Consider the following 17588-nt stretch of genomic DNA (forward strand, 5'->3'; position numbering starts at 1 on the left):
TGGAAAACTGTTTCTCATACCCAAATGTTCATGTATAATAGTCAAAATGCTACCCTTTGATAACCTTAGAGTGTCAGCTATCTCTTGCAACTCCACGTTGCGGTTTTCCATAATAATATTCAGCATTTTTTCGATGTTGTCGGGAACAACTGCATCATTGGTGTCGGTACCGCGTTTGAATTCATCAAACCGTCGTTTAACAGTTGTAATCTATGAAGCAGAGTTCTGGTAACACTTTTTGAACCATTGCTCAGTTTGGCTGGTACTTTTTCCTATCAAATAACAGTGATAAATCAACACACGAAATTGCTTTGAATGCATTGTTTATAAAAATCACAAAAGTAGCGTAACTTCAAACACTACAACTTGGTAAATAATAATCTTCTTCTTTAGTTTATTGACCTCCACGTAAATAATAATCCGAATGACACGAACATTTTGACAGTATGCCTTTGGGGGTTAGGAGTACCGATATGTAAAATGAAAAATTCATTAGAATCGACATCTAATGGTTGTGCCAGGGACTAAATATGACAATGTTCGGAAGTATGAGTTAGGTCAAAAAGTTTTATATATTAGTTTAAGAGCATAGGCGCAAAGTTTCGGGCCAATGCTTTTTAAATGCATTCATTTTTTTTTTAATCCTAAAAAAACTAATAAGTATTTTTGAAAAATTTAAACGCAGAATGAAAGATTACATTATTACTGAGGGGTGAAAAAAAAAAGAGAAAATTTAGTGTGATTTTTAATTTTAAACATCTCATTCAAAAAAACTTTTTGTGTATTCTAAGGGACTTTCGGCCCTCGGTAATAGGGCCATTCTATGAAAACAAAGACATTTTCATAAAAAAATGAAATTCGGTATTATGACTTTTAATGATTGTTATTAGATTATTAGAGCTTTTTACTCTGTGGAAAAAATCAGTTTTTTGGAAAAAAAAAATTGTGCAGGTGTTTACAGCATAATTAAAGATGGCCGCCACCAACTTCTAGTTGATGTTTTTTAGTTGAGACTATTTTGAGGTTATCTGGTAAGTATCTTATAATATGTTTCTTTGCTTTTTTGTATTAAATAATAAAGTTTGATATATAAATTACTAAAACTGTGTATTATAAGGAACCACAAGCAACTTTTTAAGGTTATAAAATAAATATTAACTTTTAGCTGTTTGTAATGTCCCGTACGTGACAAAAAAATATATTTTTCACATTCATCACAGCAAGTGTCAATTATTAAATATGCCAACTATAGATCCAAATAGTACTTATATGTTATTACTATCCATCTTAATTTTTGTAGATTTTTTACACATTCAGATTGGTGATAAAACTTTTTTATAAAAGTGTCCTGTACGTGACGTCACGTACGGGACATGTGACAATCATGTGACTAAAACATGTTTTTTTTTAATTTGAGAAAGATAAAAGAAAGAAAAACTACTTTTAAGTTTATGTTGAACTTGTAATGGAAGCCTAATGCCCAGTTGCACCATCAGACTGTAAAACAACCGATTTGCTAACCGTCAATTCGAAGATTTAAATCAACGATCAATAGTTATTTTTTAAACGAGTTGCTTGTTTGTTATGACATATGACAGGAGCTTGAACAAATGACAAATTAGAATGGTTGAAAAGTCTTGTTTGAGTGTAGTCTGTCAACGAAAGTTTTGAAAGCATATGCTGCAAATAAATATTTTTGAATGCAAAATTAGTTTATTTAAAAAACAACTAAAAGGTATGTTAAAATAAATTTGTTATAGTTTATTATTCTGAGATGTTTGATTTTTAAACATATTGTTGTTAAGGTGTAGCTTTGTTAAAACTTTTCTAAATGGATGCCGTTAATAAATAAATAAATATATAAATAAATTGAATTGTCAATTGAACCAACACTGTTTTCTTGCTTAGGCGATATCTAAAAATAATTAAAAATGCATTTTTAGTTATTTAGATAAATAATGGTATACTTATATACCTTGCTTTAATTAACTTGATTGTAGGTAAACCTATTATACAAATCATTGTGACTTCTTACAGATCTTATATTTGGTAACATATGTTTTACGTATATCTTCCAAATCGTTAGAAGATAGAATAGAAATTCATTTTTTTAAATTATATATTATTGATGATACTTTAAAAATTGAGCTAACACTAAAAAATATAAACATTGTAAAAGTAAGGTTAAAAACAGTCGATTATTCAAATAACCACAGAAAATCGGTTGGTTACTTTTGACAAATCAAAAACTGTCAGGTTTCAATTAAGTAATGGTTGGTGTAACATATTCTAAAATAAACGGGCAATCCAAATAAAAAAATCAATCGTTTATTTGTTGGTGCAACTGGACATTTGTCTTGGCTTTTAAAATCACAAACAGTGTAGACTAGAATTTTTTAAATCTAGTTCATATTTTTGTTCCAGTACACTGGTCATGGAATCAGGGAAAACAACAAGTGCTTCCAGGATGAAGAAGATGAGGGAAAAACAGAAAGCAGAAAATCCTACCCTCTACTTGGAGAAGGAAAGAAAACGGATTGCAGAGTTAAGGAAAAAGAGAAAAGAAAACATGTCTGTTAAAGAAAAAGCTGCCCAAAAACTCGCTGAAAGGGACAGAAAAAGACTTCAGAGAGCAAGGAAAAAGACACAAGGCAATTCAAAGGCCAGTGTGTGCACCAAAAACTCTTCATCTGTGTTACCATATAGCTGCAAGCAGACTTTCTCAAAAGCCGTCTGGAGAACTGTAAGATCTTTACCAAACTCGCCTCGTAAACAAAAAGCAGTAGTGGCCGGTCTTGCTAAACCCATTGGTCTACAGTTTAGTAATGCAATGGAAGAAAGTTTAACGGATACAAGCAGTAGGCCTCCAAGAACTGAAGAGACTTCAATTATCAACTTCTTTTATCGGCCAGACATAGTGTATACCTGCCCGGGAATGAAAGATGTTATGACTGTTTGGAAAGATGGGAAGAAGGAGAAGTTGCAGAAACACTACATGTTTCTACGTGAGGCATTTAGTATATTTAAGGAAGAAAATCAAAATGTTAAGGTTGGCTTTTCTAAATTTTGCAGCTTAAGGCCAAAAAATGTATTGTTGCTCAAAGAAACTCCCTCTGAACAATGTAAGTGTAAAATTCATGAGAATTTTTTGTTCAAATTAAAATCTTTACAATATATGTATGATAATGACTTCTGGAAAAATGTCTTATGTGATGCTGCCTTAAACTCTTTGTGTTGGCAGAATCTGTGTGAAGCTTGTAACAATGGTAAACTTTTGTTGCTCCCAAGTGATCCAGACAGTAAAGTTAATTGGAAGGAGTGGAAAAAACTTGATGACAACAAAATTAAGTTGGTCATAAATGAAGACTGCACTGGTGACCTATATGAAATGTTAATCAAAGATCTGCCACACATGATGTACCATGTAAACACCAAACGAATTCAGAGTAGTGAGTTTGAAAATGACAAAAAGAATAGGACATTACGCATATTACAGATTGACTTTGCTATGTCCTTTAGCTGCGAGTACCAGAACGAGGTACAAAGTGCGTTATGGTCTCGCAAAAGTGTCCTTTTGTTTACAGCAGCAGTTTTTTGTAAAGGAAACTGCAAAACTTACATAGTTTGTTCTGACACAAAAAACAAAGACAAAGATACAATTTTTGTGTTTTTGGATTTCTTTTATAAAGATATTATTAAAGAGGATCCCGAAATTTTAGAAGAAGTGATTTGGAGTGATGGTCCCTCTTCAGAATTTAAAAATAAATTCATGGTGAAGACACTGCAGTTGCTATCAAATAAATATAAAAAAACATTTACCTGGAAATTCTTTGCCACCTCCCATGGCAAGGGTGTAGTAGACGGGGTTGGTGGAAACATCAAGCGCTTAGTAAGATCAAAAATAATGGCTCAAGGAGAGAATGAGTGTATAGTACAATCAGCTAAAGACTTTGCTGCAGTATCGGCTCAAGTAAGTTTTAAAAGTGCAGTATGGTACATAGGGGAGGACCACATAAGCAGAGAAATTTCATGTCAAAACCCTTGGGAAAATGTCCAGCCCATTCACGGAATAAAAGGACTTCATTTTTTACAGTGCAGTAATGGTTCTCTTCTAACAAAAAGAAACTGTTTGGATGGAATCAACAACTGAACTTCTCTCGCCAACAGGTTAAGTTAATTTTGTTCTTGGCAGTTGGATAGTTGTTATCTATGATGAGAAAGAGTTCCCAGGAGAAATTATGTTCATAGAAAATGAATATGTACAGGTGTCAGTAATGGTTTCAACTGTATTTCGACTGCATTTTCTACTTCAAGGAAGATGTATTACCAGAGATTGACCCTTCCATAGTGGTTAATATTAGGGGATTGAACAAATTTATTTCAGTTTAATTAGTATTGACATTTTATGTTTCTTTACAGTCAATAGAAACTTAACATTTTAACTTATTGCAAGGCCAAATTAAACTGTTGTGTTCAAGTTGTGTGTATTTTAAACAATAAAATTGCATTCTAACCAATAATATTAGTTTTTATTTGTCATACTTAACTTAGTTTACATGTTTGATGTAAAAGTCCTGTACGTGACGGATGAGTCCCGTACGTGACACAGAAATAAAAGTCCCGTACGTGACGGAAGAGTCCCGTACGTGACACAGACAAAAAAAAAATTGTTTTATGCTTATTTATAGAATTCATAGATATCTGCATACACGGTTATGTTGCTTGTAATTATGGCTTCACACACAAAAATTACACTTAATACTATAATATGTATTTGAGCTGAAATATCACAATGAGTTTCCCCCTGCAAATAGGTGGTTGACTTGAGATGTCCCGTACGTGACAGCTCTTCTTTTTGAGGCAGTGAAGTCACAAGACACAATAGTTATTGATAACACATGTTAAAGAGTACATCTTGCATGTCTTTTCAACGTGAATCTATGAAATGCATAAATATTGTGCTCTAAGTGTAAATTGGCAAACATTATAATCTTGGAAAAATTGTACATATGTCCCGTACGTGACAGTGGAATTCTCCAATAATGTAGTGTTTCATTCTGCGTTTAAATTTTTCAAAAATATTTGTTAATTTTCTGAGGATTCGAAAAAAATGATTGGATTTAAAAAGCATTGGCCCGAAATTTTGCACCTACGCTCTTAAGGAAAAATTTAAACTGAACTAAACTAAACAACACAACAACGAGGAACTGCAATTTGCCTACTGTTGGGTGCAAGTCTTTGTTACTTACTTGTTGATTTTTGTCTAATAATCATGAAAAAAAAAACAAATATTTCTCAATATTAATAAAACTAGACTTTAGAAACTTTTGTTTAGTTATTCACATGTTTCATTTATTCCATATAAATAACACATTATAGTAATGCCGAATCGATTACAGGGGGTGGATGACGCCCGAGTCACGCACGGAGTGAATAAATTTTAGTTTATTAAATTTTTATTTTATCTCATTTGACTGGTGACTTAGTAAATGATGAACTATATACATGTTATATTTATTTTTAGTGTCGACTTTTCGATCTTAGAGCTGACAGGGAAATTGCGGTATATAGCAAAGAGAGCATTATTTTTGGATCAAACTCTGTGGATTTTTCAGTATCAGGTAAATATTTAAACTAATAACGAAAGTTTACACTAGGGCGTCAGTCAATAGCGTTTAAATATCTGCAATAGATTGTTAGAGAGTCCTGTGTCTTTACAATAAAAATTTACAATAATCTCTATGTCCCAAAGTTTGTCAGATAAATAATCATAACTTCCCCCCAGATTGTATACCATGTACCATGAGTGATTTTCTACAGCCCTCTACAATATTAATATGCAGGTTTTTATAGCCTGTTTTTATAACTTCGTTGTGGTTATACCTACTTACAATTTGCTGTCGTTCATAACAATAAATAAAGTGACATTTTAGTTCTGTCTGTCAATGATTTGTTGTCTTTTTTCTTTTTGGTTATTGGATAGTCATTAAAAATGTTGTAGTTCATCTTCATGTAAAAAGGAAAAAAAAGGTAAACAAGTAGAAAAAAATTGTAGCACTGTGGATTGATAGATTATATATTATAATTGCGTGTGTTAGAATATCGTCTAGGTAAGTGGAATTCTCTTTTATGTAATTAAAAAAAGATAATGACAGTTGTTTTGAATTCGGTAACACTGTTGTATAAAATTTTTGGATAATTATTGTGAGAAAAATAGTGTCTTAGTTTACTTAATATTGAAAGGGGGGGGGGTAGGAATCTTTATGGGTGTCAAAATCATGTTTCTATGGCGAATTTTTATTTTGCCAGCAGAGTTCTGTATTGAAATACATCGAAGTCAACAAAAATTTTCACAGGAAGTGGAAAATTTTTATGGCCGAATGTTTTGCAATACATATTTTTAGATGTATTTTTGCACGCTGGTCACGACTCCGTTGTCAAAATAAGTATGTATATCGTTGTTTGCGAGTTGGCGGCTTGATTAATTTTCTCAAAACCGGAAGTGATTATTTCCGTTTTATCAATTTTTTCCATAATTTTAATTGCTGAATCGAAATCCATCCTCAGTTTTTCTCTATCTATTACAGTTTTTTTTACTTTTGTATTAATATTTCTATCCAATAGACGTTTTATCAGGTAGTTTATAGAACTGACGATATTTAGAAAAGGGTGTAAGATTGTAAAACCAAAGTTTTTGTGATTTGGAGTCACGGAGTAGAAAAACTTAACGATTTCCTGTCTTATATAAACACACTACATCCAAATATTCAATTTACGATGGAAACAGAGAAAGATCAACAACTGGCGTTTCTTGATGTATTAGTAAATCGAAAGGAAGGTTACTTAGGACATAAAGTGTATCGAAAACCTACACACACGAAAAGATACCTAAACAGGAACTTAAATCATCATCCAGGCCAAAACAAGGTATCATAAAAATTAAAAGTGAAACTGGAACAAACCATGAAGTGGAGATATCCAGGAGTGGCTAGTATACCTGTTGAATATAAAGCACGTGGTGTTCGTGTGTATTAAGGTATAAAAAAAATTGCTTATTACAAGCTTAAATTTTTATTTTAAGAAGATCTTTTCGGAATTAAATCATTCCATCATCAGTTAACTAAAAGAGAGAGTAAAAATACCAATATTAAAAAACACAAGTTAAAATTTAAATATATAGAAATAACACGTTGGTTTTTTACTACTTACATAAAAAGTTGTTAAAAAACATTGTATGGCCACTTAAAAAAACTTTCGAAGGACATCCGTATTAAAATATAATCCTCATGGTTTTATCAAGGTAAATGCAATAGACTTAACTTATTGATTATTAAAAAACTGAAAATGGGGGCATCTTACATGACCCCTGTAGCTGGTGAAGTTTTTTCGACTTACATTACCTCTGATCTGTTCTGGAGTCTTGGGCTAACTGATATAAAGATGGTATGAAAAATCAGTTAGTACCCATCAATGTCAAGTGGAATGATGTAGTAGGAGCAAAAGTCATTGTGCTTAAGTTTGTGAATAGGCAGTTTTTAGTGAAGAATTGTGTTTTGTGTGTAGTAAGATCAATAGCAATTTTTGGTATTTTAAAAAGGTGGTAGAATGTAAAACAATGAGTGACTGTGATGTAAAATAAATTTGGTATACCAGGGTAAGGCAAAATTTAAGTTAGGTAGTTGAAATTAATAAATCATTTTGAAGGCGGTAAAAAGAATGTTATTACCTAATTGTTTCCTTGTATGAAGTAGATATAGATAAAAGTTGGTTTGAAATTTGTGGAAGATGAATCGAGGAAAAAGAAAGAAAAGAAAGTAGGAGATGAATGTAAAGATGTAAGCTGGGGATACTGAAACTGATTGTGATAAGAGATTGGTAGATGTAGCGTGAGTATTTATAAGAAAACCTGTGTGATTAGTCAGATGGTAGTTATTGGAGAGGATGGGAAATGGGATATTGGAAAAGGGATGTTAGTGTGTTAATGGTGACAAGAATAGATTTAAGTATGGCGGATTATATAAGGTGATATTAAGCTATGGGAAAATAGAAAGAAATGTAGAAGTAAGTAAAACTGGATGTGTAGTTAACAGAAAGAAAGTTAGATCAGGAAAATAATTGTCGATGAAGTGGAACAAAGTCTCTGTTGATGCTGGTGTGACGATTAACACAATTGGGACTGTTTTTCTTTTCCTTGACTATTTCTAAATCCTCAAAAAGGTCAAGTTTGAGATAATCTCTACCTGGGATGTTATGAAGAAGAGAAATATCATCTGGTACCTTGATTGTGTGATTGTGATATTTTAGATGATGGGAGAAAGAAGAAGTGTTATCTAACTTAGAATGTTCTATGGCCCTGGTTACTAGAGATCTACAAGTTCTACCAATATAAGTGGCATCACAGTCAGAACATTGAAGTTTATAAACCCCACTGCGTTTGCTGAAGTCAATAGAGTCCTTACTATTGCATAATGATCTACTCAATTTATTGTTAACTTTAAAGGAAATCTTAATATTTTCAACAGAATTCAGGATAGTGTTTTTGATTGATTCGGAAAGTGTTGGACAGTGAAATGGTAATGAGAAGTAAGATGGGGAATCTGAAGTAATGTTATGGTAAGCTGATTGTTGAAGCAATTTACGTTTCTTTTTATAAATGAGTTTATGGATGATATCTGGGTTGTAGCCATTATTGAAAGCAATCTGTTTGATTATGTTTAGTTCTTGGATGTAGTTAGTGTTGGATAATGGAATGGTTTCTAAACGATGAATGAAACTGTTGAATGCAGATAATTTGTGTGAAATGGGATGGTTAGAATTGAAATGTATGACATGATCTGTTTGTGTGGGTTTTCTGTAGATGCTATAATCAAAGACATTATTAATTCTATTGATGGAAAGGTCTAAAAAATTGATGGAGAAGTTAGATTCTAATTCCATAGTGAATTTGATATTGGGGTGAATATTATTGATAGTGTTTAATAAGGAAAAAGCTGTATTTGAGTTACCTCTAATGAACACTAAGCAATCATCAACGTAACGGAACCAGTGTAGAATTGTATTGTTAGTCATGATTTGAGTGGATTCTAGATGATTCATGAAGAGGTCAGCTAAAAAGGGGGAAAGACAACTTCCCATGGCCAAGCCATCAGGTTGTTTATAAAAAATATTATTGAAAGAAAAATAATCTTGTGATAAACAAAAGGAAAGTATTTCTATTATTGGTGTGATGACTGAGGGATTAGTTGATTTAGATGTGAGAAGGTCGTGGACTAACTGAATAGTTTCAAGTTTAGGTACAGAAGTTAAGAGATTGCTAAAGTCAAATGAAAGCATAGTCATATCTGGTAGGAGATTTATGTGATTGAGTTTAGATATTAGTTGGGATGAGTTTTTGATGGAAAAAGTGGGAGAAAAACCTGTTATGTCCTTGATTACCCTGAGTATGAATTTAGAAATTATGGAGACCGGGGTGTTGATGAAACTGACTACTGGACGGATTGGAATGCCCTCTTTGTGGATTTTTGGAAGACCATACAGTCTAGGAATTAATGGGTTACTAGGGATTTTGTAATATGGTGCATGAAAATCAGTGAAAAAAGTAGAATATTTCTTTAAAAATGCTTTTTGTTTATTAATGAATCTGTTAAGTGGGTCATGTGGAAGTACTATGAAGCCATTATTATTCAAAATGGTAGAAACTTTGTTGATGTATTCAGTGTGGTCTAGAATTACTAAGCAATTTCCTTTATCTGATTTGGATATTATTAGATTATGGTTTTTTATTTTCTTTTTTATTGAATTTAAAGTTTTTAAGCTATTATGATGTGGATGATGAAAATGTGAATTGGAAGTTAAGTTTTTGTATGCAGCATGAAGTTTTTTGAAACAATTATTTCTAATGACATTTTTTTGTTGTAAAGAAATTGAAAGTTTTTCTATGATTATGTCTATTTCTATGGAAAGTTCTTGTAGGTCTATTTCAGATATGTCTGTGGGAATAGAAAATTGGAGGCCATGATTCAAGAGTTCTAATTCATCTGGTGAGAAATTTTTTTTTTTTTTAAACTCTGGCGGAGAGGGCGAAGAGAATTTTTGAACCACAGTATCTACAAAGTGAACTTCTTCATATTGAAAAAGCGCTCACCTCTAATGGTTATACCAGAAGAGAAATACATAAAGCGATAAATAAGGTCTCTAGAAGAAAGGACGAAGAAATAGAATGTGTAGGCAAAGCGTTCTTGCCCTATATATCGGGGGACAGAATTGGGCGAATACTTAAAAAAGCCAATGTAAAGACCATTTTCAAGCCTACAAAGAAAATCAAGGACTGTTTAAGATCGGTGAAGGACAAACGCGACCCACTAGCAACGGCCGGAGTATACCGAATACCATGTACATGTGGAATGGTATATGTGGGAACCGCGAAAAGACACACAAGCACAAGGATAAACGAACATAAAAGCCATTGTCGTTTAGGACATATCGACAAATCTGCCGTTGCCGAACACGCTTTGGGAAGCGGAGAACATCGGATACTGTTTGAAGAAACGCAGATGCTGGATAAAACATCACAGTACTACCCACGGTTGTATCGGGAAGCGGTGGAGATATATATGTAAGTACCCAAATAATTTTAATCGGATAGAAGAAGGACTAAAAATCAACAAAACATGGATACCAATATTAAAATCCACAAAAACCCTTCCCGCAAAACACGAAGAAAGAAAAGCTACTACAAACGACGACACGCTCCCTCACACCGAAACCAGTGGAGGGGAGGGGAGTAGAAAATATAAATATTGCCTCCGCAGTACAACGCAGCGTCAGTTTGAGCTTACAAGCGAAGCAGAAACATCTCCAGAAGATGCCAAATCGGCGTATAGTGTCGGCGAAACGTCGAGAACTAATCTCGAAAGACAACGGCCTAACAGCCCGAACAAACAGTTTAACAAGGTAGACGATGGCCGTGAAAGCCTAACGCATTTTATCAAAATTAAGTAAATTTAGCAAAATAAAATCAATTAAATACCCTCCCATTATTCATGATTCCTTTTAGAATATAAATCAAAATTAAATAATTAATTAAATACAAGATCATAATAAAACCTACACCTATAGACGCGTCTGTCGGCACTCTCCAACTGCCACGCTCTTTTTTTTATCTATTTATTTGTTTTATCATTTTGTAAGCAAACATTTGACTTGCATGTAAATCATTCTCAACCTGGCTAATAAATAAACTTTTCCCATGATTGCTGATTCGTTTGCCTTGAAATTTTTTGTTTCATTTCTAACTTCCGTGTATATTTCTTTGTTTTCCCCTGTCTTATTTTGAAATTACTTGTGACATGCGCATTTCGTTTTAGTTGTCGCACTTTTTCACTTGTTCCATTGTAATAATCCTTTTGCTGCTACATACTTTCTTTTTCTTGTTTAGGGTCTCATGCTGCTTTTTCATACATGTTTTGGAATTCTCCCATTCATCATCTATATTCGGTTTCGTAGATTTTTGTTTAGGTTAATAAACGGGGTAACTAATAAATTAAGCTCGTGGGTATATAAATGTATTGGTAATCTACTCCCTAAGAATGATTATTTTCTCCAAGCACTTAACATCTCTAACAGTTATAATAAAAAAATATTATAATTTCATGTTTAATGTTTAAATTTCAATCAATATATTTTAGGACGTTTACTATTTGCTGGCTACAATGATTATACTGTTAATGTGTGGGATACGTTAAAATGTGCAAGAGTGTGCTTACTTTATGGCCACGAAAACAGAGTATCTTGTTTGCAAGTTTCTCCAGATGGAACAGCTCTTTCAACGGGATCCTGGGATTTCACTCTGAGGGTAAGTAATATTTTTAGATCAGTATTTTTATCAAAAATTTATTTAGTTTAAATCATTTCAAAAGTAGTTTTAACCAAGATGTTAATTTAACCAATATATTCTGTACTAACGTAAACCTTAAAGTTTGAACCCAGAGTGCCCTAGTTTTTTTTTGTTAGGCAGACTTTAAAATATGAAGTAGTAAATTCTTACATTAATGAAAAAAAAAAGTTATTTGATTTCATTATAAAATTATATTTTTTTGCGTAAGAATTTTATCCCTGAATTTAACAGCCTTAAAATGAGTGTTTCAACAACTAAATATTAAAGTGAAGGCACATAATTCAAAAGGTCACTTTGTTGTCTATTTAGCAATGGTATTATTTTCAAATTTAATACAAAAAGTAAAAAAAATAAATAAAATCATTTGTTCGAGGGTATTCACTACAGTGCTTTATGTTTATGAACTTAAGTAGTATTGTTTAGTTATAGATAATTAATTAAAAAATAATAATTGTTTTAACTTAGAAGATATTTAAAATGGTTACCTCGGACATCTTTTTAACATCCTATTCCTTAATAAAACTATCTTCTATCGGTATTCAAATACTATGTGGCGTGACTGACCTAACGACAAGCGTTATTTTCTTCTTAAGTCAGGTAAATTTATTGGTTTAGTTTTGTATGGCATACTTTTTACATATCCCCATAAGATGAAGTCCAAGTTTTGGAAGCTGATACATCCCATGAATTTGTTTTTATATCTGATTCTCATAGAGGGCGCTAGTTACACGGATCGTACTAAGTATTAGTCAATATAACTTTTTTAAGAGTATAATTATTAACCAAAATTTCAAGTAAACTTAATCATCATTCAATTTTACACGAAAAAGGTACTCTTGGTAAAATTCGATACTGTGTACCGTTTTCGGAATATTTTGATTTGAAAATTATGAAGTAATAATTGATGCTGGCATAAAATAGTTAGTAATTAAACAAAACTCACAAGAAGAAAATTAAATTAATGACTAAGAACATAAAATAAAATTCAATTACAGTAAGTGTTCAAAATGCCCTCCGTTTTCGCGAATACACAAATCTATTCTTTTTTCTAAAGATTCCATTAACCTTCTAAACGGTAGGGGATCAGCTATGATGTCATTAAATTGACGTTGAATTCTTTCTTCCAATTCTTGGCGTGAATTTACCTCTGTAGCATAGACTTTTTCCTTAATATACGACCAAACTGCGTAGTCCAAAGGGTTAAAATCGCATGACCGAGGAGGCCAATGAATCGGAGCTTCTGCACCTCTACCAATCCATCGATTCGGAAAATGATTACTCAACCAATTACGACACCTTCTATCAAAGTGTGGTGGAGCTTCATCGTGCATAAAAAATAAAGATCTTCGCTCGTTTAGCGTTAAATCTTCTAATATCTCGAATAAGGAATTGTTTAAAAAATCAAGATACATATCACCATTTAAATTTCCAGGTAGAATATGATAACCTATTAATTTGTTACCTAAAGTTGCTGCCCAAACATTAACTTTAAATGAGTGTTGGTAATGTGATACCCTTTTGACTCGTGGATTCTCATCACACCAGTAGTGTGCATTATGGGAGTTAAACATACCTTGTCGCGTAAAGGTGGCCTCGTCCGTAAAAAGAATGCATTTTAAAAAATTTGGATTGTGGGCTGTCCTTTGTTGCAATGTTTCACAAAAATTCACTCTAACCGGTAGATCATCTGGCAAGAGCTCTTGGACTTTTCTGTAATGATAAGGATGTAATTGCTGTTCTTTCAGTATCCGCCAAGTACTTGAAGAAGAAGTATTTGTTTGTCTTGCTATATTCCTTACGCTAACTGTTGGATCTTGATCAATTAAATTTAAAATATTATTTTCTTTATTATTTGTTCTTGTTGTTCTTGGTCTACCAGAATTTATTTTATTTGGTCTCACATTCCCAGTTTCTCGACAACGTCGTTCAACGGCTCTAAATGTTTTTTTACTTGGTAAGTTTCTTCTAGGAAACTTTTCTGCATAACGTGTCACAGCTGCACTAGAACATCCTAAACATTCGCCTAAGGTTAATAATATGTCAGTTTATTCAACATTTGGGTACATTTTGATTTAATTTTACAAGTAACAAGTTTTCAAAACTCTAATTATTGTTGATTTATCGTCATAACAATCAATAAATGTCAGATTTCCATGGCACACTTGGAGAAAATAGAGGTATACCTATTAGAACTTTATCATTACTACCAGCATCAATTATTACTTCATAATTTTCAAATTAAAATATTCCGAAAACGGTACACAGTATCGAGTTTTACCAAGAGTACCTTTTTCGTGTAAAATTGAATGATGTTTAAGTTTACTTGAAATTTTTATTAATAATTATACTCTTAAAAAAGTTATATTGACTAATACTTAGTACGATCCGTGTAACTAGCGCCCTCTATGAGAATCAGATATAAAAACAAATTCATGGGATGTATCAGCTTCCAAAACATATTCGTATAAAATTTCATTACAATGCTGTCAGTAGTTTCGGCAAAATCGTAAAAAATGCGTAAATTTTTTTTTCTTCAACGCCCTGTATCTTTGGAAACGGATGGCGTTACAAAAATATTTTACTAAGAAAACCCCAATTATTTTTCAGTTTTTTACCTACCCTAGAGACGGGGTTACCTTTTTTTGAAACACCCTGTATAATACTAAAAGTTCGCAAAAAAAAGTTCTAAATTATAAAGTACTAATCTGCATCAAATTCATCTTCATCTTCGACACAATCGGGATATACGTCACGTACATCACTTTAACAAGGCAAACTTTTGCAGAAGTCATGAAAAATTTCAGAGATATAAGGTAGTAATTCTATTAAGTTTTGTTTTTTCTTATCAGAAATAGTTACCGGGCCTTCATAGAGGACCGGTAGCTATTTCTTATAGTGACTTTCGTCACTATTGCAAAGACAAAATGTGATGTTTAACAGCTTGAGTAACTTCATCGGATAATGTATGCCATGGCTTATTGGATCCTCTATTATAGTCGTGTGTTATTCCAGAACTAGAAGCGCCCTTTTGGAGTAAAGTGTTAGTAATAAATTTACTGCTTTCACCAAAAGTCTTTTGAAGCACGACTTACATGTTGGTATTAAACTACCATTAATCTAAAGATGATATTGATAGGTTAACAAACGAAATTTTTGTTTAGATTCTTCAGCAACTTTTTGTTTTGATGTTTTCTTTTCAACGATGTTTACAAGACTAGCTAAATACGCAACTCTCTTAGTATAGCTACCCATAGGCCAATATTCTTTAAATAAAGTGTGTCTTGTAACATCATTAAACTTTTCGTGGCATTTCATGCGACAATTCGTTAGTGGTTTGCACTGTCTCGCTTCAACTTCTTTGCCTTTTCGAGTTTTGTAGCTTGTGCCTAAATAGCTTTTCGATTTATTTTCTAACCTTAGTTTTCTTGTGTCATCTTTTATAAGTTTATTTTCGCTATTTTTTATACGAATATTCCTACTTCGTTTCACTGGTATTATGTGTACTGTGTTTTCTAAATTTACGTGACTCACACCAACCACATTTGATTTGCTTTCATTTTCCGGTAGGCTTTTTTGCTTTTTCGGTCTTAAAATGTCATCTTCATCCGATAATAAAACGTCAGAATCTTCTTCTGGATCATTACAAGGGTCAATATCACTATCATTATCAAGACCGTATAGTATGTCAGATGGAAACTCAGAAATAGATGGAGCTGCGTTTGAACCTAAAACCATAGTTGTTAATTTTTTCTTAAAATCAACAAACGAGAACTTACTTGTACCACTGCCTAGGTTACGATTAGTCTGTCTAGTTTCTGGCTCTGGCTTTTCATCTGCTTCCTCTTGATCTTGATAAGATTCGGAATCGGAATCTACGTGTTATTGTAGTTATTAGTCACATTAAAACAAATTTTAATAATAACTTACCTGTATTATTTGATTATACATTCCCACACATTTCCAGAATTTTATTAGCTAGGAAAGACCTCATTTTAAACTGTTAAAACTGTTTTAAAATTTGTTACAAATACGCGCTTGACACTTATTTTGAGGTTAGAACGCCACGTGTCAACAGATATAAGTTAACTGAATACTGGTGTCAAGAGACAAAAATCGACTTATCACTTAACGCACGGGATGCGCTAGTAGTGCTATTGGATGTCAAGTTATACTCCTTTGCACGCAATGAATGATAAAATTTTGATTGAGAGCCATTGGGCACCAACTCGTATCTAGATAACGGTGTTATTATTGACTTATGTCTCTTTGCACAACCACAGATTAACTTGTTTTTTACGGCGTAGTGTACTTTTCTCATTTTTCACCAAATGTATACTTGTACCCCTTTGCACGCATACCAACGAATTATCATAACTTTTGTTTTTATGCATTGATTGCTAGTCCGTATTTTTTACTTACCTTGTTGATTTTCTGTATTATCTGTTCTAGTTCTTTCTGAGATGCAGCTATCAGGGTGTCATCTGTGTAGCTTAGTTTATTGCTATTTTTCCATCTCAGTTATCGAAAATGGTCGATAATAAAAAGCTTTTAGTTGACAATACTTAACGAAGACCACGTTGCTCAAGTCAGGGAACTTCATTGGGGGTGAGTAAGGATATAGATAGCAGAAAAATTGCAGATCAAACACAGATAGATAATAAATAGATAAAAAAGTATCACAGTTTGACAAAGAAAAACAAGAAACACGGAATACAGCTAAACTGTAAAACAAAATGGGCGACAAAGAGTTTTAACCTGAAACTCATAAAGGAACTCAAGATTAAGTAAACTAAACAAACATTTGTCTCAAAAACAATAAAAAAAAACAGTCCCAAATTATCAACAAAAATCATGAAAATTGAGATATTTAACCATAAGCTGTAAGCAAAGGTAATATATTCAATAAAATACTTTAGAAGAATTATTAAATTATATTCTACAACAAAATTCAAATAATTTATATCGTCTCTATGCACATAAATAATACGTCACAATAAAAAATTATGTTTATTAAACTTTATTATTAATATGTAAGTATTAATAATAAAAAATTATTATTAATAAAAAACAGTTAATGACACATATTGTCATGAATAATCTTATACTTTAAAGCAGATTGCAGTCAGTCATATAATTTAAATAATAAACTCAATACGAAAATCACTTTCATCAAAACTTTAATATCTAACAACTTTAATAACAAAAAAATTATAATCAAATGAATATTTGACTGCAATCTGAACGAATCTCATTGGCCATCGTCCCGTTTTGTTCTAAAATTCACGTTACAAAATTATGTAATATTTAGTAACATACTAAAAAAACTAAAAATAAACTTGCATCATACCCCAAGGGTGGTTAACCCAGTCAGCAGAAATCATATATTATAAAATAATTATTATGAGAATGCAAGCGGCAAAAAAATTGAATTTCCAGTTGGATTCAGAAAATTGTGAGTTTCTCGATCGTAACTAAACTACAAATATACACGCCTGAATGCATATCGATACAAATAATAACTGGCAACTGAGAACTAAAATCGGATAGTGGTTTTTATAAATTAGGCATAAGCTAATTAATTTTTGGGAAGGGGATATGTAGATTGGTTCAAAATATTTGTTCCCATGAGAAAATAAAAAACACATTAAACTAAAAACCTATAAAATTTTAAAAGGGATTATGCATGATTGAT

At 32.2% G+C, this 17588-nt stretch overlaps 1 protein-coding gene across 1 annotated transcript in view; it reads left to right on the forward strand.

Annotated features, from left to right (window-relative positions):
* LOC140431294 (guanine nucleotide-binding protein subunit beta-5-like) overlaps positions 1–14768 on the forward strand; it is a 40022-nt gene extending 25254 nt beyond the window's left edge. The window contains exons 7-9 of the mRNA XM_072519227.1: positions 5525–5621; positions 11688–11858; positions 14746–14768. Coding sequence (XP_072375328.1) covers positions 5525–5621; positions 11688–11858; positions 14746–14768 — 291 coding nt within the window. The remainder of the gene's footprint in view (positions 1–5524; positions 5622–11687; positions 11859–14745) is intronic.
* Positions 14769–17588: the final 2820 nt, after the last annotated feature.

This window comes from Diabrotica undecimpunctata, unplaced genomic scaffold, assembly GCF_040954645.1.
Source record: "Diabrotica undecimpunctata isolate CICGRU unplaced genomic scaffold, icDiaUnde3 ctg00000626.1, whole genome shotgun sequence".
NCBI classification, from domain to species: Eukaryota; Metazoa; Arthropoda; class Insecta; order Coleoptera; family Chrysomelidae; genus Diabrotica; species Diabrotica undecimpunctata.